Below are 27411 nucleotides of genomic sequence, written 5' to 3' on the forward strand. Positions count from 1 at the left end.
CACACACACACACACACACACACACACACACACACACACACACACACGGAGACAGACAGACATATATATATGCAAATAGCGTATTTATTTAATTCCCTGAGAAACGCAGGTTTCCACGGTATTTTAATAGCGAATTGTACTGCAATTCCTTTTTCGCCAGAGAACCATGTCGCTAATTTTATATAAACGTATATTATCGTTGCGAAAATTAAGAGCCCAGGAGGATCGTAGAAAGGTGATCGTAGGAAAAGAGATCGCAGATCCAACTGATTTGCGTCGCAACTTCGAAGGGAGTGGTAGGTGAAAAAGTAGACGATACGCGCGAGAAGAACGAGGCAAGGGAGAAGTAAAAACTACCCTCTCCAAGGGAGGAAACGTAGGAAGCTCTAACGATTAAGGAAGGTTCCCTTCCAATCGTTGCCACGAAAATCGAAGCCCAATTCAACCACTTGTGTTAATGCCTTGAACAAAGAACAGCAGCCCTTTCCGTCCTTGGCGACCTTCCGGCGACTAAACTCCTCAGAGAGGCCAAGAGTGGCAAAGATGAGGCGACTTTTGGTGATTTTTGTTGCCTAAGTAGATGGTGGTTTTTTTTTTAAAAAAAAAGGGGTAAATATGAGAATATAAACATAAATAAAAAATTTAGTCCTGTAGACATTTCCATGTAAATCGATCTGGCAGTCAACGCGTCAAAGTAAACCACGCATTATTCGAGCCAGCAAAGTCTCTAAAAATCACTTCTTCTGTTAAGATCCAAATCTAATCCCCAAAAGGTCGCAGGTGATTAAGAAAGGGCTGCGATAAGCCTTCTCTTCCGCGACGTTTGTCGATCGTATCGTTGCCACAGCAATGAAACATGTTCTGTTACTCGTTAAGGATAATTAGGTAGACCGAGAAACATAATTAGGCGCTATGTCGCGGTCCAGCAATCGACGCGGTGGCCTTCGTTCAAACGTCAAAGTTTTTTGTTGGTGTTCACTGCCTTTGGACCGAAGGTCGCGCGTCGTTGCTCTCGGCGCGTCGAGTTAACTTAAGAGGATCGAACGAACGACGTGTACACCTACTACGGTGTAGGCCACGTATATTGGCACATTCGCGCGCTGAAACACGATACGAATGCTGGTCGAGGAAGTCTCGCGTCGAGCCAGAAACGTTGGCCGCACAAGATCACCCAGCTACCCCCGCCGTGTTTGTCTGGTCGTTTCCGGACGAGGGAAACAGGTGCTATGTGTGGGAGGTAATTAAGAGGCCCCCCAAACCCTTACTTTATGATTTAGTTTGCGTACGAATCGCCTCGACTCGTTGTGTCAAACTTTGGCAGGTGAAAGCAACCGTTGCATAATTTTAAAAGCTTGGCTGGCTAGATCTATTTTCTCGCAGTGCTCAGCTCTGGTGCAGGCGTAAAGTTGGCGTCTTGGTCTTAAGACACATTTTACAAGGAACGAATCAACCGCGAGCGATGTCCAGATCGTCTGCAGACAGTGGAGAAGAAGAGAAAAAAAAAGTACCTACTGCTCGCACGTGAATCGAAGCGAAACGACGCGACAGAGCTTTTGCGACGAATCCTCCAGGGGGTTAGTCAGAGAGCAACGATCCGGGTTTCCGGTCGAGATGCTCGTCAACACGTGCCACAATACTATTCCCCTTTGCCCGAATCGCACTCCGTTCTGACCCCAATATATCGGTTCAAAGGAGCCCTGCCATAAATGCTGGAGCTTTCATGTGCGATCTACATACGTTTATATAAACTCTGATAGCTGGACTTTTGACCACGTCGATTTCAAAATTGCTCCAAAACTCTTGTAACCGATGCTCGAAGACCAACGCACAGAGAAATTTCAAAGGACAGCATCAGGTCCTTTTAATTCGGAATACTTATTCGGTGCTAGCTGTGTATACTCGCTATACTTGAATATTTCACCAAAAAAATTAAAGATCGCAATGATAGAAATTCCTCTTATATCTCTCCTCGAGCTTGGAGCCACACAAGCCATCAACTTGCAAGAAATGGTGACCATGCGTCCCTTAGACAGTGATAGCGAGTGCCCGATCGAATACCTTCTCCCCCTGCTTGCAAACGATACAACAGATTGGTTAAAGAATCGCGCTACCTTTCAACCCACTCCACGACGCCAACGCAGCCAATTACGCAAAACGGTTGCAGTCGAGGCTTCGCGTTTTATTTGCTTCGTTATGAAAAGAACCGAGGCGACTGGGTGGCGTGGGTGTGGCTGGGATGGGAGGGAGATTGATACGGCGCGAAAGAAACGGCGTAAGAGCAACGAGAAAGTTGCAGAGACGCCGTGTCGCCGCGATGCCAGCCAAACATCATAGAGACGATATACATACATATAGGTATGTATAAGGGAGAAAAGAAGTATATAGTGTATGTATTACATACGATATAGATATTTTAATAAGAGGATCGTTCAAAGAAATTTGCGTCTAGTAGGACGTATATAGACGACACTCGATAGCAAAGCGTTGAAGTGATAAACCGTAAATGGGATCCACGTTACCACGTTCTCGTCCCGCGAGTGCTGGGCGAACCGATCGTCACCGCGAAATCAAACTGACCATCGCTAGGGAACCGATGCGAAAAGACGCGACACGACTGGGCAAGTTGACATCGATTATTTATTTCTCACGGTTCCGCTACCTGACTCGGATCTTCGATATCTTTTTGGGAAGGAACGATTATTTAATTGCTTTACGAATGTTCCATACAGAGGATGAGTAATACCTAACGCTCGCAGAATGTTTGACAAATTTCTTGCGACAGAATTCATTCGTAAAGCGAGAGCTGCGAATTGCGAAGCAACCAAAAAACTCTTCAACGAAGAAACTGGACCGAAGAACCGAAGAAACATTCATTTTCCGCAGAATACATTATCCGTCGCATCGGTTCGGTTGCGTTCTCGACAAAATGATACAAGACAAGCATGGACTATCCATGGTTGTTTTATAGATGGGAACGACAAAAGAAAAGTCGAACGATTAATCAAACGAAATCAAAAGTGCTACGCGTACCTCGACGATCGGACCGTCCGGCGGCGTTATCGGCGAGAATTTATGGAAGCGGACGATCTCTCTTCTTCGTGCATTTATTCCAATTACTCTTCATCCGGCCGCCCGCGCAAGTCCTTTCAATCCCGCTAAGCGGACCCGCAACAAAACGAATTCAACTGCCGCGCGCGTTTATGCCGCGAATGGTCGTTTCAATTCGCTCGTTTCATGCGCGGTGCGTCGTTTTTTCAAGCGGCCCGTCTCTTCTTCGATTCCTTTTACCTCCCCGTGTGTGTGCGCGCGCTCGCGTGTGTTTTATTTATTTATTTATTTATTTATCTCGCGAGCACCGTCGCGAAATCGTCGACCGCGTATAAAACGAAACAAACGAGTTTCTGTTTGGCGGTCGTTGAACAAACTTTGTTCCATTCGTGCGTAGCGACTAAGGACTAAGAACTTTTTTTCAGTTCTTTTTTTATCTCTCGTAGGAAATATGCCGACTCGCATGTGACAGCCACGGATAAATATCTTCATTCGTGAGAGGCAAACCGACGCGGATCAAACGGGACGCTCGAGGCGTCGCTGTCCAATCTATGCTAATCGATTTTTGCTGTTCGAAATTGTTGGTCGGTTGTTTCAGATTTCAAATACACTTCGGGGGCAGAAAGATAGCGCACTTTCTGTCATTGATAAAAGCGATGAATTTTTCAAAAAGTCCCTGTGAACTTGAGAACAAAATTCTAAATTAATTTTACATACGAATAAATTTAATTGACAAGGTTTGATAAAAGGAAAATAAATAATTCTAGAAATATGCTATCTTTTCGTATCAGAATGTAGGTACATATTGTTACTCCAAGCGAGAGCGAGGCTTCAGAGTATACACACGTTGAGTAGGGTTAAGCACCGAAGCTTTCCTTACGACCTAGGATGGGCAACTGACATCTTCAGCGAGGCAGAATGACTCCTTCAGCTCGAAAACCGCGGGCAAGCCACAGTTATAGGCTAATTAACGTCGCAGTGAGGCGTGACGCGTGTGGAGCATCTTGGAACCTCGCCCTAGCTTGGACAAGCTGCATTTAATTCCCCCTGATAAGTAAAGACTGAAGTCGAGTCGTCCCTAAACGTGGACAAATGAAGAAAGTTCTTTCTCTGCCAAAGGAAATAATCGAAATTAGTATTCCACGCATTCACAGGTGCTCGAGCATCCCATTGACTCGGCCGATTCGCTCACTGTTAACATAGGCACGTAGAATTGAATAGCAACGAGCGAAAAGCATCGCAATTTCGCTCTTTAACGGGCATTCTGTTTGCTCGAACCCAAGGGCACCGTTCCGCGTGGCCAGCCCCGATCCCCTATCGACGCCGCGAATCGATAACGACCATCGTGTGGTCGCGACTCTTTCAAACATGCTGCAACTAAAAAATCCATCGCCTTGAATACATAAACGCGGTTTGGTGCGCCGCGTTGGTCGAAACTAACGACTGTTCCGTGTCGATCTCTCGGTTTTCTTCCATTTTCTACTCGTTATGCTTTGCGAGGAGAAGAAAAATACAGTACCGTAGAGCCTTCCGTATTCGAATATGCATTGTTCGAAGGCTGAACGTTTTGTTATGCGAACAGAGTGTCTGCTAGCAACAGATGTCTTCTTAGATTGCAAGTACATACAGGCGTTTATTCGTTTAGAGCTCACGGCTCGTGACCTGCGCAAGCTCTTACCGTAGAGGAGACGCTTCTTCAGCTCCACTCGAGACGCTCGTTCGAGGAGACATTGAGTGCTTCAGACGTTTGTACAGCAAAGATTGCTTTGGCAAATTTCTACTCGCTGATGAGGAAATAATTGTAGTTATGCTCTCGAAAAATTATTAGAATCACAGATAAGGACACTCGCGTGTCCCTAGCAGTTTAGAAATGGAAGGCTCTACTGTACGTTGTTTTCTCGCAAGTTGCTTGAATTCCACGTTTACACGATTTCTATTTTGTACCAAGCGAAGATGATTAATCGAATAGAAGAGAATTTTAGTTTAGAGTTGACAATTCAAATTTTTTGCTAGAGCTAGGTTGTTATCGAGAACGAATCGACCCCGGTAGATTCACGAAAACCGAACCTTGATAAGAGACTACTGAAAACGTGTACCTTCGTTTCGTCTATTATCAAACTTTCTCGACCAAATGCCCCCTGACTTGCCATTTTTCCTATCGAGAACGAAACTCGAAAACACGAATCATTTCGTTCTTACCACGACAACGAATTCTAATTGTACATTATCCATCGTTTAATCTCGTCTCCCTAATTTAGTCTTGTTTCGTAACGACAATCAAACAAGGATCAATTTTATCTATCGTCCTTCTAACGTCGTAGAGAAGGATTAGTCAGTCTTTACTTGATACCAATCGCTGTCAATTGATCGACTTAGTTGTCTACGGTGTTTTCACTTGAGTAGAGGCGGAAAGTACGGATATACTTAATTAGCGTTTTACATAAGCGAAGATTAAATAGATTCAAAAATGTATAAACAATCGTGGTAGCCTTTCCGATTCTAATTTCATTACCGAGCGAAAGCTGTCGGCATCGTTCCGATAATAAGCTATCGGGATAAAAAAAAAACAATGACGGTCATACGCACAGCCAGGACCATAAAGAAACATACGAAGCAATGAGATTAAGTGGCTTCAGTTACATCTAATTCAGGACTGATAGAGAATTACAAAAGGACAAATTTTTATCGAATCGTTTGTTCTATAGTTTTCGAGATAGTTCTTCGGTATACACTAGTTTCGTCTACGATTAGTCAACTGTATACACGAAACGACCAACGTTAGAGAGAAATTTCAATCAGGACCAAAAGGAGAAGCGAAATATGGAAACAAGTGTCGTCCCCTAGTCTGTCAGTAGCTTGGAAGTAAGCTGTGATAACCCGAGGGCCAGATAGGCGATACTTGAACCCTGTTATATCTCCGACTCGCTCGTCTTTCTAAAGATTTTAAAGGAGAGCGAGATCTAGTTAACAGTGACGGGGATAACTTGGTCGCAACCTGAGATACAAAAATTGTGACAACCTGAGAGCCAGTATTATGCGTACGATGAGTCGAGAATCCATTTGTACGAAGTTGTTACTAAAAGCTACCTGTGCGTGAACTGTTGAACCAAAACATTTGAATTTTTTCTCGTTATTTGAAAGAAGCCTTCAATTTTCGTTTCAATGCTTCGCGCACAACGCGAGCCAACAAGGGTTGTCGAACCTGGCCAACGAACAAGAAATATATTGAACAGCAAAGAACTGTTGTTCTTTTTCGAGATACGTATGTATATATAATAGACCATGGGGCTGGCCACGTACTGTAAATACAATGTACACTAACGTATCAAGGTTTCTATTCGATTTTACCAAAGATCCTATTATACACACACACACATATATATACACGAAGACACGTACACACTTTGTCTCTCTTTCTCTAACTATACACGGTCAACTATATGATTGTATTCCTATCTCTGATACCTACATTATACATACTCTACTCTATCGATCTATCGTTCTAACCTTTGTCTTTACTCGTGACTTTAATTGCGGGACACTCGTAGCCAGAAAAAAAGAAATAAAAAGACGTTCGTTAAACAAGCGCGATTATTATCGATATATCGCGTCCACCGAGTTCTCGTGAATCGGTACGCGTGATGTCGCGTGCAGCGATCACCCCGACGCCGACGAGGAGATCGCGATCGAATCGTGTTCATTCCAGCGACAGCTGAAAATTGTACACCTGGAGAGAAGTTGATTACAGATAGGAAATTGGTCGAGTGGGGGACAACGCTTCTTTTTAATGCGATCAAATATAGTAGGGTTAACATCTGTAGGGTTGTCGAAGATCAACGAGGGTAGCTACCAACTCCTCGTTCCGCTCTGTCACAGCGGCTGTGTAAATCTGCAGGAGGTTTGAAAAGTAAGAGCGTTTCAGCGCCTTTTTTAGCGACTCGAGCACCAGCTCATTGCCACTTTAATTACTATTCGGTTTCTTATTGTCAATCTATAGATAAAGGGTTTACCTTCGAACGAGTCGATCAGAGTCTAACGCGCAGTTCCCTACCTGTAATAAATGACTCACACCAGAGTCAGAGCTGTACCCAAACCATCATTTGGCTCAAAGTGGAAACCATCGGTCCCTCTACGAAACAAGACGCAGGGGTGGTTGCCGTATGTTTTCTAAAAATAAAAAAAAAACAGTTCGAGAACCGACGTTACATTGTAAGATAGCGAAACTTTGTATAGTATGATAGTCACCGTTTTGTGAGAAGGGCGGTTACAGTCGCGCCAGTGGCGAAAGAGACGATGCGCATCGGAGTTTTGTACCGTGAAGCGAAACATACACAAGATCAGGGTCGGCTACGCGATCGGTTAGGTCCGTTGCAAAAGAAATGCTCATTCCAATCGTTGTATCATATTAATTTTAAGCGAAAGATTTTATAGAATGCTTTGCTTACACACGTTCGAAGATACAGTGAATTTCGAGATTGCGGAGCATTCAACCCTGTTGCGATTAAAGCGGGGGCCCATGGAGCCGACCCTGAGGAGTAACTGCTCGTAGATAGATATACACGCGTGTATATATGTATTGTTGCGTTATTGCCTAACATTAACGATAGGTACGTTATTGCGAAGAGACCATCGAAGGGTTTCACGCGGGAACGTCCCCAGGTGCTATTTTTATCGTTTCAAACTATCGACATCCGCTCAAACTAAGGATGCACCAGCTTCGGAACCGACGTTGTTGAATTTCGTCCACGAACTACCCGAGTAGCTTACTTCGTGTCACTGGCTGCGACGCGACGAGAATTTCCACGCGTAAAGTAGACGGTATTTTCTCTACCTAAACGAGCAGAGAGATTTAGGGACTTCTCGTACGAAACCCTTCGGTTGCGAAGCCTCTTCCACCTTGCCATCAGGAGCATCTGTCCGGTGATTACGATGAGAGTAGTGTAGACTATAATATAAATAGCCCTGTTGTACATAGAAAATGGAGATCGCTGATTTTATGATATACCGTATCGTCGACGCGAAGGCGAGGAGAATAAAACCATTCGTAGCGACTATTCGATTTTGAAAATGATTCAATAACAGGTACGAGCTGGGAAAATTGCTTTCAACACCTTGAACTTTGCCTGTGTCGAAGTGAAACTGTTGAAAATCTTACTTAGAACGACGCTGCTTCTTGTTAACGTATAATATTCAATGTAACGATGTTCGATATCAAAAATGAAATAGACTGAAGGACAGTATTCCTAATAAACTCTCGTTTTTTACATTCGTTGAAGATCTTGTCTCTGTTTACCCTCTTATCGAGACCTATTTCAAACCTCAGGTAGTCGTGGCTCGAGTAAGAGTACACCCGAGTGGTGCACCGACAATCAAAGAATACTACTCTTCGATTCTAAACGGACTCTATCCTCCTGTAGATCGGTACCGCAACACATCCCCCAAAAAACTGTCAGTTTAATCCACAATGTTTAGCCAGTCGACGGTACACTAAAATACGAAATTGGCAAAATAGTCATCGTCCATGTGTTTTCTCGGTTTCCCGTCGACGATACGGAAAAGTTCGTCGTTTCGTTGACCGTTTCCTCGCAGGTCGTTCAGAGGCCTCGAATATTCTCGCTGTTCGATCGATTGCTAAGATCCACGGTGGACGTCCAGGTCCCGTTAGCCAGTAAGGAATTTCGATAGAACTTAATACCTAGCCAATGATAAATCGACGAGTTCGATATAACCGTAAAAACAAAAAACGAGAAAAAAAAGTGTTTACAAGATTAAGTAGCGAAAACCGCAGGAAAAGAGGGAAACGCTGACCGCGCTCTCGATCAACACCTCGCGGACTCTCGTTATTCTATCCGCTCTATCTTCATCGTCCCTTTTACGACCTTATTCCCCTCCGCCCCCCCCCCTCCCCCCAATTCCAGTTAAACCAAGCGATCAATTCACCAAGGTAGCGTTACTTCGGATCGTTATCGAATCCGTACAAAACTGGACTCTGATCCTTCGCGACTCCTTCCCTTGCGGTTTTTAACCCTTTGCTCTCCAGAGACGACTATTAGCGCCTCTGTCCACTATAGACGCTGTCCAATTATATTATAAACGTTTCTTTTGTTTTTCTTTGTTCGACGTGGCTGACGCGTAGCGCGACGAGACGAGTCATCTTCTATATAAATAAAATCGAAGTGTCTGTTTAAACTTCTGAATCGATTTTGTAAATTTTGTCAGTAATAGAAAGCTACACTGTCCCTCCAAAAAGTCATTCAGAGTTTCTAATGCACCCTATCGAGAGCGTCCTCGAGCGCAAAGGGTTAACGCCAGTCTCCCTCGACCCCTATCCGCCCTAAACTCTTCCTCCCACCTCTCGATATCATCGCGCGCGAACTTCCATTATCCACATTTGCGCTATACAACGAAATCCGATTAAGTTTTAATTGGAAAAAAAAGAGAAGCGTTCGCAGGATCGTGCATCAAGTGAAACTGTTTAGCTAATTTAGTCTAAAGAGAGTCGAAAACTTAGGGTGTTATCGCGTCGCAGACGATACACCTCCCTTTGGGTAAGTGGCGATGCTTGATGAAGAAGGAGAGACGAGTCGCTTGTTTTTATTTCGTCTCTAATACATGGACTCTTTGATAAGGCTTTGTCTAGCACAGCGGTTCTCAATCTTCTCCTAGCGTACCAAGTAACCGCTGTTGACACCCGTCGAGTACCGTTTCTTATTCGACTGTTTACTTAACATATAGGGGACGTTGATGACATTCGTGTACGAATAACGCGGTACTCGACGCGTTCAACAGAGAAAGGTTTGCCTTATAAGCGTTAACAGTTAATTAGCTACTTAGTGTAAAGATAAATCAGATTTTAGGACACAGAAGTTACTCATAGCAACACGGAATGGAAAACCGAGTGCTGTGGTTGAAATAACGTGCACGATTATATTTTTCATTGAGAAAACACTGCACATCATCGGTTGAGAACCAGCGGTCTAACGGATCCTTTGGAAACATAGTTACGTTCGCTAAATTTATCTTGATTTTCAAAGACGAGATATTGGTAGGTAAGGATTTTATCATGAGTTGTCGTCTAATTATAATTGTTATCTAGCGTGATAATTTTTGTATCGCAATAAATTGTTCGTAAAACTCGAGGATTGTTTCTCTTGTATGAAGACACTTTTATACTTGTGTGAATATTGTTTAAGGACATGTATGCGTGTGACGTGTGTGCGCGTTAGGGTGGTCCTTATTTATTTGATATAAAAATTGTTCAGAGTGATTCCAATTTAAATATTACTAGAAAATGTTAGAAAAAGAATTTGTCAGAAGGAATATGAATGTAAAGTTTCACTTAGTTTTCTCTTTATTAGAGAAAAATAGAGACAAAGTTTACTTAAACTTTTTACATAGAATTTAATTCTCTTTAAGATTTATATGAAGGATTTTATAAAATTTTTACAAATAACGAATTCATAACCAGAATTATTCGTGTGATTTGTATTATATAAGTACCGAAAAGTGGTCTTCGTCTAATTTCTAGATATGTACATAGAAGATGCCCCGCAATTGATCAGGAATATCCGTAGAAACGTACTATGTTTGATATTTTAATTTTTAACAACAAACTCAATGGGGTCGTTCATTTTGTAATAGATTAGATACCGTACCAATTAATAACATATCAAAATTTCATGAAATAAACCCTTTTGATTTAACCAGTACTTTTTTTTGTAATTTTCTAAGATTTTTGATGCTATACAACGCGAATTTTGGAAACTTTTATTACGTTTCGTACTGGAATCATGTCTGGCGTGTTTCTTTGAAAACAAAAAAAAAATGGAGAAAAAAAATTTCTACCGTCTGTAACTAAGGACCATCCTAAGGTGCATAACTAGTAGCGCGGATACAGCGAGGAACCGAGAAGGAAACGGCATCCCATTATGCGAAAGTATCGATCTTTCTGCACCGTTCTTCTACTACGAGCCATAAAGCTTTATCTTCCGTCTTCTCTCTCTATATATATACATAATTCCTATTGTACAGAAGAGCAAGAAAGGACCCGAAAAGCGGTCCCTTGTGAAATTGTTGTAACACGTTAAGCCGTTTATGCCTACGCTCATTATTATTGGCATTATATACTGTCGATTCCTCGTTCGTCGCTTGCGAGTTGTCAAGATCGCAGGTATCGAACTGAACGGGAAATGTTGAACAGTGTTCGACTACACGTATCTCGAACGCAAACGACGAAGGTCGAACAAACGCGTGTTAATTGTTGATGTACGATCTCGTTGAAGAACCCCTGAGAATAGAGGCGAGCAAAATTAGAGGGAGAGAAAGAGAGAGAGAAAGCGCTGGAAACCACTTGCCATCGAGGCGAAAAAATAAAAAAAAACAAAAAACACAAAAAATTGTTTCTCGACTTAGTATAAAATATTAAAAATTAATCGATAGAGATGAAAATATACAAACTAAAAGTAAGGGAAATATTTATGTTACATTTGGAACTCTGGTATGATTCCATGGTTTCGACCAATCGACGTATCGGCTGTTCCAATTCTCGTTAGTTGTTTTTGCTGCTCGATGGCAAGCGGCTGATCCGATTCAGAATATATAAAAAAAAAAAAAAAACATAACGAGCGACCGACTAAGAATCAATTAATTGTAATTGAGTCGAAAGTGCAAAATATACAGACATTAAATGTTATTTACACCAGCGAGCCAGTTTATTCCCTGCAAAACCCTTTGCGAGCTTAATTAAATAGTTCCCGAAATCGGTGGTCGCGCCCAGTCGCTGAACTTTCGCGTATAAACCAGGGACACGCGAACGCAGGAAACTTTCGAAACGGGTAATGAACCGACTGACATCGGATGTATATGTAGGTTGAACCGTTAAAGGGTGATTGAATTTTTAACAACGTCTATAGTGCGCTAAACGATCCCCTAATGGAACAGGACTGGAGACGGTATGGTTCGATCGTACCACCTTTTGACGGCGATGAAAATTTCAGGAACCATAATAGGTAGAAAGACGTTGGGTGTCGAAAATATGACGAGAAGCAAATATATAACAGGTAAAGCCAAACATATGGGAAATTCATCCGATGGTTTATTAGTTATTGAAACGGATTTATGGGACTAAACGTTTTAGTAAAAAAATCAATTCGTCGCAACGGGTAGGACAAATGAAATTAATCGGCTGACCACGGGTCTACATAGTCGCGAAAGCGCTAATTGTTTTTCAGAAAGGCTTGATTGGCTGCGAAATGGCTCTATTGTATCCGCGGGACAATGGATACGACTACTCTCGCTATATTCCCGATATATGCGGTATGTACTGAAGGTTTTAGAGTGTTCACTAGCGATGGGATCAACTACGATACACGGAACATTCCACGAGTAAGTGATCAAACTTTTATAGTTTTACTTCATTGGAGAATGGTACGTTAAACTAAATCACGCTAAACTTAACAAAATGGAGAAATAAATGAACCGAGTACTTCAGTAATAAACAGTTTTCAACCAAGATCAATTGAATACTTTTGTGAGTACTGAACTATGATAGAATCGTAATCCAGAACACGAGGACAAGTATGACTCAATTCACTTGATTAACATAGTAGGACTCGCAAACCTAGACAATCAGATATGTCTCCATCAAAGGCTAATTCAAACAACCCAATTCAAGTCCCACTACACTTGTACAGGCATCGAACAAGCCCCTAGAGGGTATAATCATGACTATTTAGCGACACGCTCGTTTCTGTCGCTAGAGTTGACTTGGAGCTGGCACGATTCACCTGTTATTTCATCGCGAAACATACTCTTCGATAAATAATAAGAAAGGTAACGAGGCGCGCAAACGAGTGCCGCTCTTTTATCGTTAAGTAGTTTCCTGTGTTGCACGAACACGACTCAACATATCGCTCGTTCGATCTCTCTCGGCGGTTACAAAGTACGTTACACATTTTTCTTTTCTCTCTCGCTACTATTTTTTTTTTACCAAGAATTCGTCTAAAATGTGTCGCGATAATTCTTTCTGGCGATAAGTTATTGCGAAGAAATAGAAAGATAAAGAGACACGTAAGTGAGAATTCAAGCTTAACTTAATTAACGACCGAATCCCTTTGCAAATCGAGAACTGTTATTCGTACACTAACAATAGCTGACCTAGTCTCGAATTTTATTTTAATAAATAATAATCGGCATGTTCCAAATCCAAGAATGAAAATTTCCAATCGAACGCGACGCTATAGTTCCTGATTGAATTAATCCAAAGGAAATGACACCGGTTGATTCAAAGGTGATCGAATCTCCTGGAGTGGTGATTGGTAAGTTTTCAATCCAATCTAGTCCCCTGCCCTTTTTCCCTTCCGTTCAATTTAGTTCAAAAGGTTTCCTCGTTTTTCTTTCCCGAGATTGTTCACTTTTATTGAAAATTCCGCCATACCGTGTGGCTACCTAAAAACCACAGCAAATTAATTTTCATTGCTTAACAGGTTCCCAGGGTGGACAAATAGTTGGTTGGTTTTCATTATGTTGGGAACGGTAATGCATTCGTTAATGGCGTCCATCGTTGTCGCTAACGAAGTTCAATTAGACCAATTATGTCGAACACGCGGCTTCCTTGATATTTATATCGGTTTCATTTTATTTTATATTGTGAATACTCAACGTTTACGAAACGGTGCTAAATATCCTCGAAGAGAATAAAGTAATGTTGTTTAAAAACAAAATCGATGACCAATCTACCTAAACTTTTCAACAAATAAACGTGTCCAACTTCTTTTCGTGGAAGTTATTATTGTTTTCCTATCTTTTGTAAGTAACTACTTCAAAAAATTATTATTTCTATCTGACGATCTCGTTTTACACGTCCAACCCCAAACAAATCGATATTTTTCTCTTTTCTTCTCGAGAGACGAACGATAACGCGGCTATATGGCCCTGTCCACTACGAATGTCAAGAGCTCTGTCTCTCAATGGACATAGAGGATCCTTCTATCAGAGTGCCACCCTACGCGACGTTCAATTATTCGCCAAATCACGTGGGAGCGTGTTTAGTCCAACGCAACTGGCCACCTACGCCTCACCAAGCGAGCAAAAAGGCTTCTCCAAGGATCCAGAATCGCGAACGCTGTCGCAAATCGTCGCTGAGGTAAGTAACGTATCGCAGACGAGGGAATTCTATTCTAAAGCGAATAATAGTCCATCAGCTTTCTACTAAATTAATCATGCATCCTAATGATGTTACTTTGCACCCATGGAGTATCTTTGTAGCTGAACCTGAGAAAGATTAATTCGTCTTCCTCGTAGCTATCTACTTGCACTCCTCTTGTGCTTGTGTCGGTGACGGTAATGTGAATTTCCACGGTACTTTGCCCCAACTTCCTAATGTCTTTCTCTTTTTTGTTTACATAAATCGCTGTTGAACTTAAAAGTTGGAGCTGAAGTAACAGGATACATACAAGGTTTCGTAGGTTGGTTCTTTTATCGTTAGTGATGCGCCGAGCTCTAGAATAGCTCGCTACGTAAAGGTTCCGTTAAAAGGTATTCGATGCAAGTTACTTTAGGGAGATTAACCCTTTGGGTCGCGAGTTTTTCTGATCGATTCTTTCGAAAATCGGTACTCCGGAGACTTTTACTAGGAACTCTACGAAATCAACTTAAAATAGTGTTCGATGTTAAGGAATTCGTTAAAATAATTAAAAGCTAGGGGCAGAAGGTGACAAACGTGCCTGCTACTATGACTCAACGAGTTAAATAAGAAGTTACAAGGAGTTTCCTCGTGCTTCGTGCTACAATGAAAAGCCTTTGAGGAGGTAAACCAGGGAATCCCCCTGTAAGAGGAATTTCAAAACATCCTGTAGATAGGTTATTGGACAGTTCATCTGTAACATATAAATCGAATCAATCATCCCTGCCCTTCCTTTTCTAAAGGCTACCGTCACTCTATCGCGATTAAGGAGGTATTAATGAAACCTTCCTGTTCTCGATCAACGTAAACAATGGCGTGGTTTCAGCGTTTCGAGGACAAGAAATAGGCGTGATAAAGTCACAGGTGCCGCAACGATAGCGGTGATAAAGCGATAACCCGGTTTCTACAAAAATATATAACAGGATTAAATCGTGGGCGTTGGTCAAGTTTAAAAGAAATCGTCGATATGACTTTGCTTCGCGGTTGTCTGTTACTGATTCTAGGACTATTGCTCGCGGGAGCAAAGGGCAAAGAAGTCAACGACAAGGAATGGTGGGAAACCGCGTTGGTTTATCAAATCTGGCCTAGAGGATTTCAGGACAGCGACGGGGACGGCGAGGGTGACTTACAGGGTACGTTGTAAATTGGAAAAGGGTATTCGTGAGCTAAGTATTCAGGATGTCCAGTGTTCGAAACTATCTTATAGGGAAAATTAGGATTTTACGATCGTGTTTTGAAATTTATGGAAAGCTATCACGCTGTATTTAAATAAGAGAGAAGTTGAACGGACATTGCTGATCGTGGAAGTCTATTTTTGAAACTATCGCGTATGGTAATCGAATATATCGTAAGCGAGTGATACGTGGAGAGGTCTCGTTTGACGTGCTGTAAAGCTGCTCTCGTTTATCGCTCGATGGTTAAGGTACCAACCGAAGTTATGTCAGATAACTTCGGACGCTTTCAGTATTTCCAGCGATAACAAAGTATCTGTCTATGGATACATTGTCGTACGACGGGTCTAATTTTGTGTGTATTAGGTTATTGTGTTACGATCATATTAATTTCAATGAAAGTTTTATTATAAGTGTAATTATGTTGATTAAACGTGGACGACTACGAAAATCGGAAACTACTGTCGCGTGCTTTGACAACACATTGCGTTGTTCTGCATGGAGTTCTATGACAGACGAGATACAGAGGTTCTAAGGTTCTGTACCTCGTCTGTGGCTTTAATTGACAATAGCTATGGTGTTTGTTTAGACTCCCTGCAACATGTATATATTAATAACATTAATACTTGCAAAACAGTTTATATCTTCTTCTTCATAAAACAGAAATATCTTGATGCACAGGTATTATCAGTCGCCTCAATTATCTCAAAGATCTTGGAATCGACGCAATTTGGTTGAATCCCGTCTACCCGTCACCCCTGGTAGACTCTGGATATGATATTTCCAATCACACCGACATACATCCCCTTTTTGGTAGTTTGGAGCATTTCGATGAACTCCTGAAACAAGCACATGACCGTGGTAAGTTCCAATAATCGAAACTCTCAGATTTAACTTAAATAAATTATTATGTGAAACAGGATAAATTGTTTCAGATCTGAAAGTCATTTTGGACATAGTGCCTAATCATTCAAGTGATAAACACACGTGGTTTTTGCAGTCCTCTAATAAAGCTGATAGATATAATGATTACTACATTTGGGCAAAGGGATCATTGGATGGAGAAGGGAATAAGAGACCTCCTAATAATTGGGTAGGTAGTAATTCTCAAATTATATTTTATGGACAGTGTGGTGTAAATCTTTTTGTATTCAGGCAAGCACCTATAGCAGTGAAGAGGGATCTGCATGGACATGGCACGATACAAGGAAAGAATGGTATTACCATAAATTTCACAAATCCCAACCTGATCTCAATTTAAGAAATAAAAATGTGGTGCAAGAACTACTGGTACAGTATTCGCGATATAACATGTTGCATGTTCTACTTTAATAGAAAAGTAATGTATACTTCAAGCTCTATTTTTATATTGTAGGAAGTTTTCAAATTTTGGTTAGAAAAAGGTGTGGATGGTTTTCGAATTACTGCTGCATCATATTTATTTGAAGATGAAAACTTAAGAGATGAACCTGTTACAAAAAGGGGAACTTATACATCTGGTTTACCAGAAAATACAAACCTTTTATACACATTTCGTTCATATATTGACAATTGGGTAAAAGAAAAAACTTCAACCTCAAAGTATGTATAAAAATATTCGTAATTTTATTAGAGCTTATTTTGCAATGCTAGTGATAGAAGAATGTAATCCTTACTTTACAGATTATTAATCGCGGAATCTTATGACTCAAATGAAACACTAGTAGCTCTTTATGGTAATGAAACACACAAAGGAATTCCACCTTTCAATTTCCGTTTTATCACTAGCATTCAAAACACCAGTACTGCTGAACATATTAAAAACGTTGTGGAAGATTGGTTTAAAATACTTCCTATTAATGCTAGAACAAATTGGGTGGTAAGAAGCTCAACCATTGCTATTGCTACCTATTATGTGTATAGAATTGAAGTATTTTACTAATTTCAGCTTTCAAATCACGATAACTCAAGAGCAGCTTCAAGAATTGGATTCAATCGCGTTGATGGTCTTCATATGCTAAGCCTTTTATTACCTGGTCAAGCATATACTTATTATGGAGAAGAGATCGCGATGTTGGATAGAAAAATGTTATGGAACGAAACAATTGACCCTATGGGTTGCTCAAAGACAAATGAAACATATAAAATGTATTCTAGAGACCCTGCAAGGACACCAATGCAGTGGAATTCTAACGTGTCTGCAGGATTTTCAACCAATAAAACCACATATCTCCCTCTTCATCCAGACTATGTAGACAGAAATGTTGAAGTGCTATGTCAGAAACGGAGTAACTTAAACACATACAAATTGCTTGCTGCTCTTAGGAAAAGTAAGGTTTTCACACATGGCGATTACGAGTTGGCAACCTTAAATAATAATCGTGTATTTATATTAAAAAGGTTTGTATATTCATCAGATCAGATATTTAGTGCATATACTGAATAATTATTTAATCTCATTTTTTATCAGATCTTTTGAAGACTATCCTACATATATCGTTATTATTAATCTGGGTCTGAAACTGGAGAAAATTAATTTGACTTTATTGTATCCAAAGTTGGAAGATTCTGTGGAAATTATTATAGCTTCTAGTAATGCTGTTCAAGCTACGTAAGTATATGTCTTTGATTCAAATACTTTGAATGTAAACAAGAAATCTTTTAAAATGATAGAACTTCTAACTAAAACTAAGCTGTATTGTCTAGGAAACCTGTGTCGGGTGGAAGTTTCATACTGACTGCTAATGCTGCATTTGTAATAAGAGCTCAAGAAATAAGAGAAACAACAACTCTCTCCACCTCTACAACTACAAAAAAATCAGCATCCAACTCAGCTCCTGATTCCACAATGATATTCCAGTTGATACTAACAACAACTATTACTGTGATACTATTCTTCAAATCCTGAACATGTTTGTAAATAAGACTTTGTACAATTAATAGTTAATTATGTATGAATCAGAATGCCTATTGTGTTTTAAATAAAAATAATTTGGAGTAATAATGAATCTATTTTTATCTAAAGACAGTAATCCACATACTATTCAAATGTTTACAAAATTATGCGTAGAATAAATTGTCACATTGACGTCATTTAACTCCAGCTGTTAACATATGGAAAGCTAGTCATGTGTACATTAAAATCATGAATAATAATAAGTGGTAGTCATAAAAATTTACTGTTAAGATTAGTAAGGTAGTCACAAGTAACAGGACAGGAGATATAAAATATTGAATTACTTATATAACCATATATAATATAAATACTACACAGTGATCTTGCTAAGTAGGTAAGTGTACAGAATGGGGCACTTGAAGCAGATATTTTGAAAGGCAAGGAGTGGGAAGTTGTTTGACTTCATCGGGAACATTGTGTGGTGATATTTCTTTTTTGTTCAAAGTGGAATGATTTATATATTTCAGTTATTAATTTTTTGGTTCAATGGAATAGTAGATTATTTTCTTTATTTTCTAATGGCAGTTTATAAAGCAAATAATTTACATTCAAAATCATTCATTGGAATGTAGGCATTGTATGTGTTTTATGGCCTTGAATTACTGTCATTGCATTTAAATAGTAGTCTTTCGTAGGAGATAAAGTAGAAAATATTATTCTGTTGAACAAAAACAAGTGACGTTTTTGTTTAGAAAAACAGACCGCACTATGACCTTAACTTATCTTAGATTAAGTGTCTCCCATATGTTATATTTTACAAAAATTCAATCGCCGTGGTTTACGCTGTATAGGAAAAACGTTGTACATGAGAATTATCCGTTGTGCACTGACCGTCCTCGACTTGACAACGAATTTGAAGAGACGTAAATACACGCATTGAATCACTTCTAACGTATCTCCCCGCGCGATAAGAGTGACGGAAAAATAACAATAGGGGCGGCAAAAGCAATTTCGCCATTCAATTGATATCTATTAGTGTCTATATTTATCTCGTGCATACACGTTCGCAACTGTGTCCCGTTTTCTGACACCGATCATTGACGGTCAAACTTAAATCGCGTCACTCTTTTGTAAACAAACTCTGTCGTATCGGGAAGCAAACGAACGAGAAATGGAAAGCACGATGAATTGAGAAAACCGTTAGTCTACCACTTCGATAGCGAAGAGTACGAGCGAGAAGAAAAGGAGCATGTAAAACAATGGAATCGAAAGAAACCACTCACCTACTCTACAGTAAACTTGTCTACGGATCCAGAAAGAGACAAAAGGATGCAGGTTCGATATGTCATCATTGTACAACACAATTACGATAAGTACGCGTTGCAATTACCTTTCACGATAAATGGAAAGTCTCAAATTCAAATTTGAACAATTGTTACGTACGTTTCGCTCGTGCGGCCACTTGCCCATTGGTCCACCACGGCGTCTTCCGGAAGTCCCAAGTTGGCAAGGATATCGATTCAGACTCTATGGATTAACGAACAATTATCGATTAAGACTTTTAATTAAATAAATAAAGAACAAATTTAAGCTGTACCATATTTCTTATTTTTTTTTGTCTTGTAATATCATACTGTAGCTTATTTTCTATTTTTACTCTACTTTTACTCTTATGACTTATCCCGCCAAAAGTTTCGAGGTTCCTTAGACGAACACTCTATCGACGCGTTTCGATACTCGAATTAAGTAGACCAGTGACGTATACGAAAACTTTTTTCCAGAATCGATAAATGACGACTTGAGGTATTCTGCCGTTGATCCAAGTTGGATGAACGTTCGTCTGTGCATATTTTGGTCTTTATGGGTCATATTGATAGTAGTATTTATTATAACAATTTTATCTTATTGTTGTAACTTGTGGCAGACGTGCCCTAAGTCCGACGAAAAAATTATTTTGAACGCGACGAGTACAGTGAGTATTCGAGATGTCGACAAATATTTTCTGCAATTTTTAATTAACAATTTCGTATTGCAAGCACATGCTTATAACATTATAATGTTTCAGTAAATATATCGGACGTTGAACACTGCGAAATATGTATTTTCTACTTCTAATCGAGTGTTACCAAACAAGTCTGCAAATAAAAAGTACATGTGTCCATAATGATAGTATATTTTCTGTGCTATCAACAAGATGCAAGATAAGCGCAGGAATGCCTGATTAGGTTGGCGAAGTTTCCCTTGAACGCGAATATGTATAAGGAATTAAATAAAGACATAATTATATATATATATTAATTTTGATTAATTTTGTGTAAATGTAAAATAAATTTGTTGTATCGAGTCTTCCTTTTTGAGATAAACGATTTTAAATATACGCGGCTTGCACTTTTTTGCCGAATATGCAAATTTGGATGCCACGTATGTCTTATGGGTTTATATGCAAAGATCGTAATCGTTTCCAGGTCAGTGTTCTTTGGTCACGTCGTGAGGTAATGTTTAATTTTTATTAATATTTAATTATGCTCAAGCTAATATTGTTAGAATTCGATAGTACTTGATTATTTAAAGGATTCTTTTCATTACAAAATATTTCCAAGATTCTTATCCATGGGACAGGCTTTTGGTTATATTTATATAGATATTATAAAGAAACATATGTTAAACATATTCAGAATGCATTTATATATATATGCATAAAATCATAAATATATGCATAAATATACATAAATGCATAAAATCTGCGATCCAGTTACAAAATATAAACATTTGTAATTGGGATTCATTATACATAGTTTTAGATAACCACGAATGTGTCCCACGCATTATCGATATCGATTATCTCAAAAGCGAAGATTACCTCAGAAAAGTTCCATCCTTCACTTTCGAATTATTTACCAACTAAAAATCAGACCTCTTTACGATATCTACATATACATCCAGATTTTATCACTGTACTTTAAACAATAAACACAGCTGTAAATCTAACAATACACACAAAAATCGTAGCATTTATACTGTTTCGTTGCCTATGGCGTTGTTCGAATCGATCGATTTGAAATCGAAGCATTTACGTCAGTTCTGGGCTACAACGGAATGGAACCCTGTGCAAGATCATTTTCACTATCGATCTATGCATTCCAAATGCCATGCTTCAGCTCTCAATGCATATCAAAAGTATCCCTCGATTTGAATATGCTGTAACCTGACCGTGAATTCATTAGAATGTTTTAAAGGACGAATGCAAGCCTCGGATCTTATCCAAATTTATTTTCTTTGACACCTCAGCTTCCCGAATTAACTTCTTCAATTTCTAGGTGATAGATTTTGGAAAGATTTATTATTCATATATCGTCGTGGAGGGAAACGTGTTAAAGAAAATTAATTATTGGATAGATAATCGGTTGAACGAACAAACGGAACCTTTTAACACGTTGGCTGCTAAGCTAAAACTCGTGAAAATTTCTATACACTTAAAATTTTGTCTCGAGACTATTGTAGATTAGATAATTGAACATCTCTCGTAGCATTTAATTTTTTAACGTCGGCAAATTCTCGAAACCTGTCCAGACTTATTTTCATTATTGTCTGACCTTTGAAATTTATTTTTTTAGTTCCTTAATAGAAAGTCTTGTCACCCATTCCTGGGTGACGTGGCGACGAACGTGTTAAAAAGGGTCGTCCCTGATTGTATGTACTCGTACTGCGCATTTGTATTGGTAAAAGTAAATAGGCCAGGACAAACCGACAAATAGGGGACCGAGGGAACTGGTCAGAGGGGGTAAAATGCATTCATCCACATTCATCCCATCATTCTAGAAACTGAAGTCCCAAGGGAGCAGTTCCAAGCTGTTCCAAGCAGTTCAGGGCAGGTAAGGTATCGAGGAAGCTTCGCCAAGAGAGACAGGATTTCTCACGTGTGTGGCAAATCTCGCGTAATCAGTGATATCGTTCGAATACGTCCTTGAGATCCGCACTGGTTGCAATGGAGAGTGGGAGGTTGGATTTAGAGAGTGTGGAGGCGAACGGTATCGCGAAAGAAACCGCAGTTGTTGCCACGTACAAGACGCTCCCAGACGACGACGTGAACAGGCAACCTAGTACAGAGAATAACGTGATGGGGAAACCGAATAACGAGAATGAAGTCGACGATGGGGTCCATGAAAAAATGCTCAAAGAGGAGAGCAAAGTCTCTCCCACGAAAGAAGCGACAGATATGGTACGTTATTATAGCACGTTTTTTTAAAGACACGCCTTGAACCTCACGCGATCGATAGCCTCGCTTCTTTGTCGTCCATAATTGACAATATTTTTGTCGTTGTATAACTATCAATATTGCTAATCTCGTTCGTTTCAACATATCTTCTTTTGTTCTGTAACTTTGAATCATAATTTTTCTTTTGTTTTGTAGTCAGTATATCTACTTTGTTCCGAGAATCAATTGTTCTTTTCAATAGTAAGCAATTGATCTAAATACCAATTCTTTAGTCTTGTATCTTGTCTTGTATCTAAATCTGTTGAATTTATTATTATGTCACAATGAACACACTCAAAAGTAATAGCATCTTCTTATTACATCATCCTGCGATAAGAGGATAAATTCCAAAATAAATTCCTGAGAAATGACTCGTGATTCATCAAACATTCAAGTAGAATGTATATGATACTGTTTTTTTACGTATAGATAAAATTTATTTCTGAGAATGGAGATGCCAAGATCGATATTGAAACAGTCAAACAGGCCCTTTCGGGAATGGGCAAGGAAGAGCTGATGAAATTTGCTAATGACCCATTCTGGGTTAAATTGAGATGGTTTTTGTTCATCACGTTTTGGTTGATTTGGCTTGCCATGTTGGCTGGTGCTATAGCTATTGTGGCAATGGCACCGAAATGCTCTGCACCCAAACCAAAGGAATGGTGGGAAACTAGTCCTATAGTGCAGTTAGATCCTGCTGAAACAGGCAGTCATAACTTGAGAGAAATGGGATCTTTATTGGATACTTTAAAGGAACAAAATGTGGATGCTATCTCTCTTGCTTCTGTAATTAAAGAAAGTGCAACAGGTATATAATTATGTATTTCTCATATTTGCTTTCTATTACATTCACAAAACATTGACACATACTACTTTAAATTATAGGTGGAGTAGAAGACTTCACAGATATTAAACCACAATTGGGAACAATAAGCGATCTGGAAGCTGTCATAGAGGCTGCAAAATATAAGAAACAGTATATTATTTTAGAACTGGATCCAGTGCATACATCAACTGAACATTCATGGTTCAAACAATCTATAGAAAGAAAAGATCCATTCACATCCTACTATGTTTGGGCAGATGGAAAGACAGCTGATGGTAGACGTAGTCCACCTAACAATTGGGTTAGTTACACATTTTTTAAAACTACACTCCTTTCGTTGTACACAATCTTTCACAATATATATTACTTTCAGCTAAGCTTGTATGGTGGATCTGCATGGGAATGGAACGAACAAAGAGGACAGTATTATCTTCATCACTTCAATAAAACTCAACCTAAATTGAATTACAATAATCCAGCAGTAATTGCAGAATTTGCTGTAAGCTTGTTACTAATTTTGACAAACTACAATCAAAAAGACGCTAAATAATACTCCATCTTGAATACAGGACGTTTTAAAGCATTGGCTGAAGATAGGCGTCAGTGGTTTCCGTTTAGCCAATACACAATATTTAACCGAAGATCCACAACTCCACGATGAGTTCAGGAGCACTATTCCTACCGAAGCAGATAATTATGATTCGTTGGTACACGCCTATACGAGAGGTCGTCCAGAAAATGCTGCAGTCTTGTCTACATGGCAAGAAACAGTTTATAATGAAACCACCAATACTGGGTCAGTTATATCAATTGACTACCTATGCCCCGCGGTTTCACCCGCGTGTTTGTCCTGTAATTAATTTGCTAATTATAATACTTTTTCAGGTTGTTCGCCCTTCAAGATGATATTGGAACTGATATCTTACAAGTTTACAATGAAAAAAAGAAATTGATTGATATCCCACAAAGTTCTCAATTCCTTATTACTGCTAATAGTAGCATAAACGCTACAACTTTGCATAAAGGTTTCTCGCAATGGCTCAACTTTACTTCTTGGCCTGCTTGGGATGTGAGTTTCCATAGTATCAATCAACGTCTTTCATCGAGTCATAAATCTACAATATCGCGTATTTCTTTTAGCTTAACGGTAAAAAGAGTAGCTTGAGGCAGAGAATGCCTGGTGATATAGCAGATAGTTTGACGCTAATGACGCTACTTTTACCTGGTACTCCGGTATTGAAGTTGAACGATACTTTATCTGCAAAAGAGGCATTCGCAACTCTGGCTAAATCGCGACACAGTTCGACGTTCCTTTATGGGGAGACATCGTTTAAGACTGTTAATGGAAGTGTATTTGTCTACACAAGGTAATTCAACAGAATTATAAATAATTCATTATTAACATTCAAACATGTCTAACCCATATACTAAACATCCTTTGTAATTTACTGATAGAAAGCTAATTACTAGCCGTGTAAATAACGTTGAAACTTTTAAAAGATAGAACTAACTAAAGGTTAATTTAAATCTCAATTGCTATGAATCATTTGAATCGTCTTTTGATGCCACACCTCAAATAACATACACCTTACACGACTCACACAAATGTACTATGTAATTTACTAACCAAAGATTAATTTGCCCTGTTCCACGCTTCCTTCTATGCGACAAAGGAGCTGGTGAGTCTTACTAACATATTGTATGAATGCATCCTTTGTAGAATTAACTGTAGATTAATGGTTATTACGTTCTAGCGAAATTGCATGCGTATTAATTTAATATATTATTTCTGTATATTCAATTTTAAAATTATATTGAAACTATAAATAAATGCTCAGGTTAAAGAGTGGCAATCCTGGCTACCTGGTAGCATACCAAACAGCGGAGGAGCCTACTGTAGTAGACTTGTCCATGATACCACAAATTTCAGAAGAAGTTAGCGTAGTTGCACATAGTCCTAACTATGTACAAGATGGTGATACGATAAGGTAAGAAATCGTATAATCATTTCTTTTTTAATTTTATAGAACAATCAAAACCGGTTGTTAAAAATGGGAGATTCTTTTTATTGCAGGACAAAGCTGCCCTCTAACAAGGTTCCTATATCAGCTAAGAGCACGGTCGTTCTAACGTTTGTGCCAAAGAATTAAATTAATCGTAGCGTACGAAACATTCTACTTATTAAAAATAATCTCTCGTATGTTATCTCGAATAATGGCATTTATGTATTAAATGCAGTCATGTATTACTTTTGTGAACTGCAAGTGTGCACGTATAATTAAATGTGATGCAAGAACATACAATGTCGTCATTTACCCCTGTAACATAAAACCTCTCCTTTCAACCTTCTATTAATCTTACATAAGTAATTTTTGTAACAATATTTATTCAATGTGAAGTTTATGTGGATCTGTAAACCTAGCTGTAAGAACATAAAATAACGCAGGTAAAGGTACTAAAGCAAGCATCGCTGGATGAACGCTAACACCACGAAGCGTCGCTACAGCCATTATGCCATATCCGTGTAGGAGCCAATGGCCTAAGATGACTATTACATTTTTCATATCTGATACAGAGCTCAATAATAATGATTTCATTGTCTGAAAAAAATAAATGTATATTAACACAATCTATGCTAATTGAAATATTTTGATACATTTGAATAATTGTACCTGATTTAATTTAAATGCAAAATGTGTTGCATTAGACAAAACAGATAACGTTATCGTTATATACGGAAACGAGTAATCTGTAAAAGAATTAAGAATGTTTGAGATATATTGTTGTAATAATATACAGATTGATCTACTTACATATCAAACCACCGCCAACTGCATGTAGTAATGCTAAGATTGGATAGAAGTAAAGAGCAGCATAAATTGAAAATTTCCCCTGCTTTGGTAAAAATTTCTTAGCTATCAATGGCCTTAACAATAACATAATAGCAGTTCCTAGAGCATAAAAGACGAAAACCATTGTGTATCTAAAAATTCAATAAAAGATAAATATTCATGATGTTAAAGATTAGGGTTATAATTTAACTAATATAAAAGTACGAACAAGGGGTAAACTGCTTCTTGTGTACAATGTAGAGTTTCTTCATAATTAGGACTAGGGTTGTGTAGTAACGTGTACCAGTCTGAAAGTTTAGTAGCTCTGCAGGATATAATTCCAAAAGTACCTATGGGATCGGTCAATTGCAAAGTAATAAGAGCTGCAGCAACAACTTCGAATAAAGCTGATGCATGTAAGGCTATCACTTCCTTCGGTAAGTTACGCCTCATGGATACCATGTCAATACAAAACCAATGCAACACTAATGCTAATAACGCCATAAAACCGAGATACAGCCAATCGTAGAACATAGGCTCATCCTCGCAAGGGACACATACTGAAGATGAATTTGCCCTAAATCCTCGAGGACATGCACCACAATCGCTCCAATTTCCATCGAGCAATAATTCTCTTCCACAATATAATCCAGGGCATCGTGTGAACAAATTTAAAGCATTTGGTTTCAGAACTGAACACATGGAGAACTCAATAAGATATACTTAATGTTTAAAGAAAGTTCAGACAACTGTTTAAACTGTTGCAGTCACGAAAAATACGTGTGAAAACAATCATTATTCATGTTATAAACAGATCCATACATTTTGAGGTTAAGCAGAAAGAAAAGTAATAAACTATCACCGAGTATAATCTTATGATCATATATATTGTAAATTTCAGTATTTATAGGTTCATATTAATTGTTTAAAAGTATGTTTTATTCTCAAACTATAATTGTATGTTATGGCAAATACGTTTATAAACTATGGTAATACCATCACGTAACGGGTATCGCCATCTAACGGCCAACACCCCGAACCTTAATTGCGTAAGTATGAGAGAGAACGCACTAATTGTGTGACAAGGATAGACCTATGTCCGCGAGTGCGAGAGAGAACGCAAAGGTGTGCGACAAGGATAGACCTATGTGCATAGTGCGAGAGAGAACGCAACAGTGTGCGACAAGGACAGATCTATGCGAGAGAGAACGCAAGGGTGTGC

At 39.0% G+C, this 27411-nt stretch overlaps 4 protein-coding genes and 1 pseudogene across 4 annotated transcripts in view; 4 read left to right on the top strand and 1 right to left on the bottom strand.

Moving 5' to 3' along the window:
* Window positions 1-14163, top strand: part of LOC128879425 (sodium/calcium exchanger 3) — a 64789-nt gene extending 50626 nt beyond the window's left edge. Inside the window, exon 10 of the transcript XR_008457631.1 lies at window positions 13955-14163. The gene's annotated coding sequence lies outside the window, so the exon portion shown is untranslated. The remainder of the gene's footprint in view (window positions 1-13954) is intronic.
* Window positions 14164-15109: 946 nt separating this feature from the next.
* LOC128879719 (maltase 1-like) lies at window positions 15110-18376 on the top strand. Its single transcript, XM_054129129.1, has 9 exons — window positions 15110-15363; window positions 16084-16263; window positions 16338-16495; window positions 16558-16692; window positions 16778-16983; window positions 17065-17260; window positions 17330-17781; window positions 17852-17992; window positions 18088-18376. Exons 1-9 carry the CDS (start codon window positions 15198-15200, stop codon window positions 18287-18289), a joined length of 1836 nt encoding a protein of 611 aa, XP_053985104.1. The 5' UTR covers window positions 15110-15197; the 3' UTR covers window positions 18290-18376.
* Window positions 18377-19045: 669 nt separating this feature from the next.
* Window positions 19046-20727, top strand: LOC128879954 (uncharacterized; annotated as a pseudogene).
* A 1390-nt stretch (window positions 20728-22117) lies between these two features.
* On the top strand, window positions 22118-25654 carry LOC128879718 (neutral and basic amino acid transport protein rBAT). The gene is made up of 9 exons (XM_054129128.1): window positions 22118-22496; window positions 22962-23340; window positions 23418-23659; window positions 23732-23857; window positions 23928-24154; window positions 24244-24427; window positions 24499-24725; window positions 25197-25346; window positions 25433-25654. The coding sequence occupies exons 1-9, from the start codon at window positions 22263-22265 to the stop codon at window positions 25506-25508; spliced, it is 1845 nt and encodes a 614-aa protein (XP_053985103.1). The 5' UTR covers window positions 22118-22262; the 3' UTR covers window positions 25509-25654.
* A 70-nt stretch (window positions 25655-25724) lies between these two features.
* Window positions 25725-27214, bottom strand: LOC128879720 (JNK1/MAPK8-associated membrane protein). Its single transcript, XM_054129130.1, has 4 exons — window positions 26419-27214; window positions 26172-26341; window positions 26031-26107; window positions 25725-25958 (listed from the first exon to the last, which is right to left on the bottom strand). The coding sequence occupies exons 1-4, from the start codon at window positions 26889-26891 to the stop codon at window positions 25743-25745; spliced, it is 936 nt and encodes a 311-aa protein (XP_053985105.1). The 5' UTR covers window positions 26892-27214; the 3' UTR covers window positions 25725-25742.
* Window positions 27215-27411: the final 197 nt, after the last annotated feature.

This window comes from Hylaeus volcanicus, chromosome 7 (genome assembly GCF_026283585.1).
Source record: "Hylaeus volcanicus isolate JK05 chromosome 7, UHH_iyHylVolc1.0_haploid, whole genome shotgun sequence".
NCBI classification, from domain to species: Eukaryota; Metazoa; Arthropoda; class Insecta; order Hymenoptera; family Colletidae; genus Hylaeus; species Hylaeus volcanicus.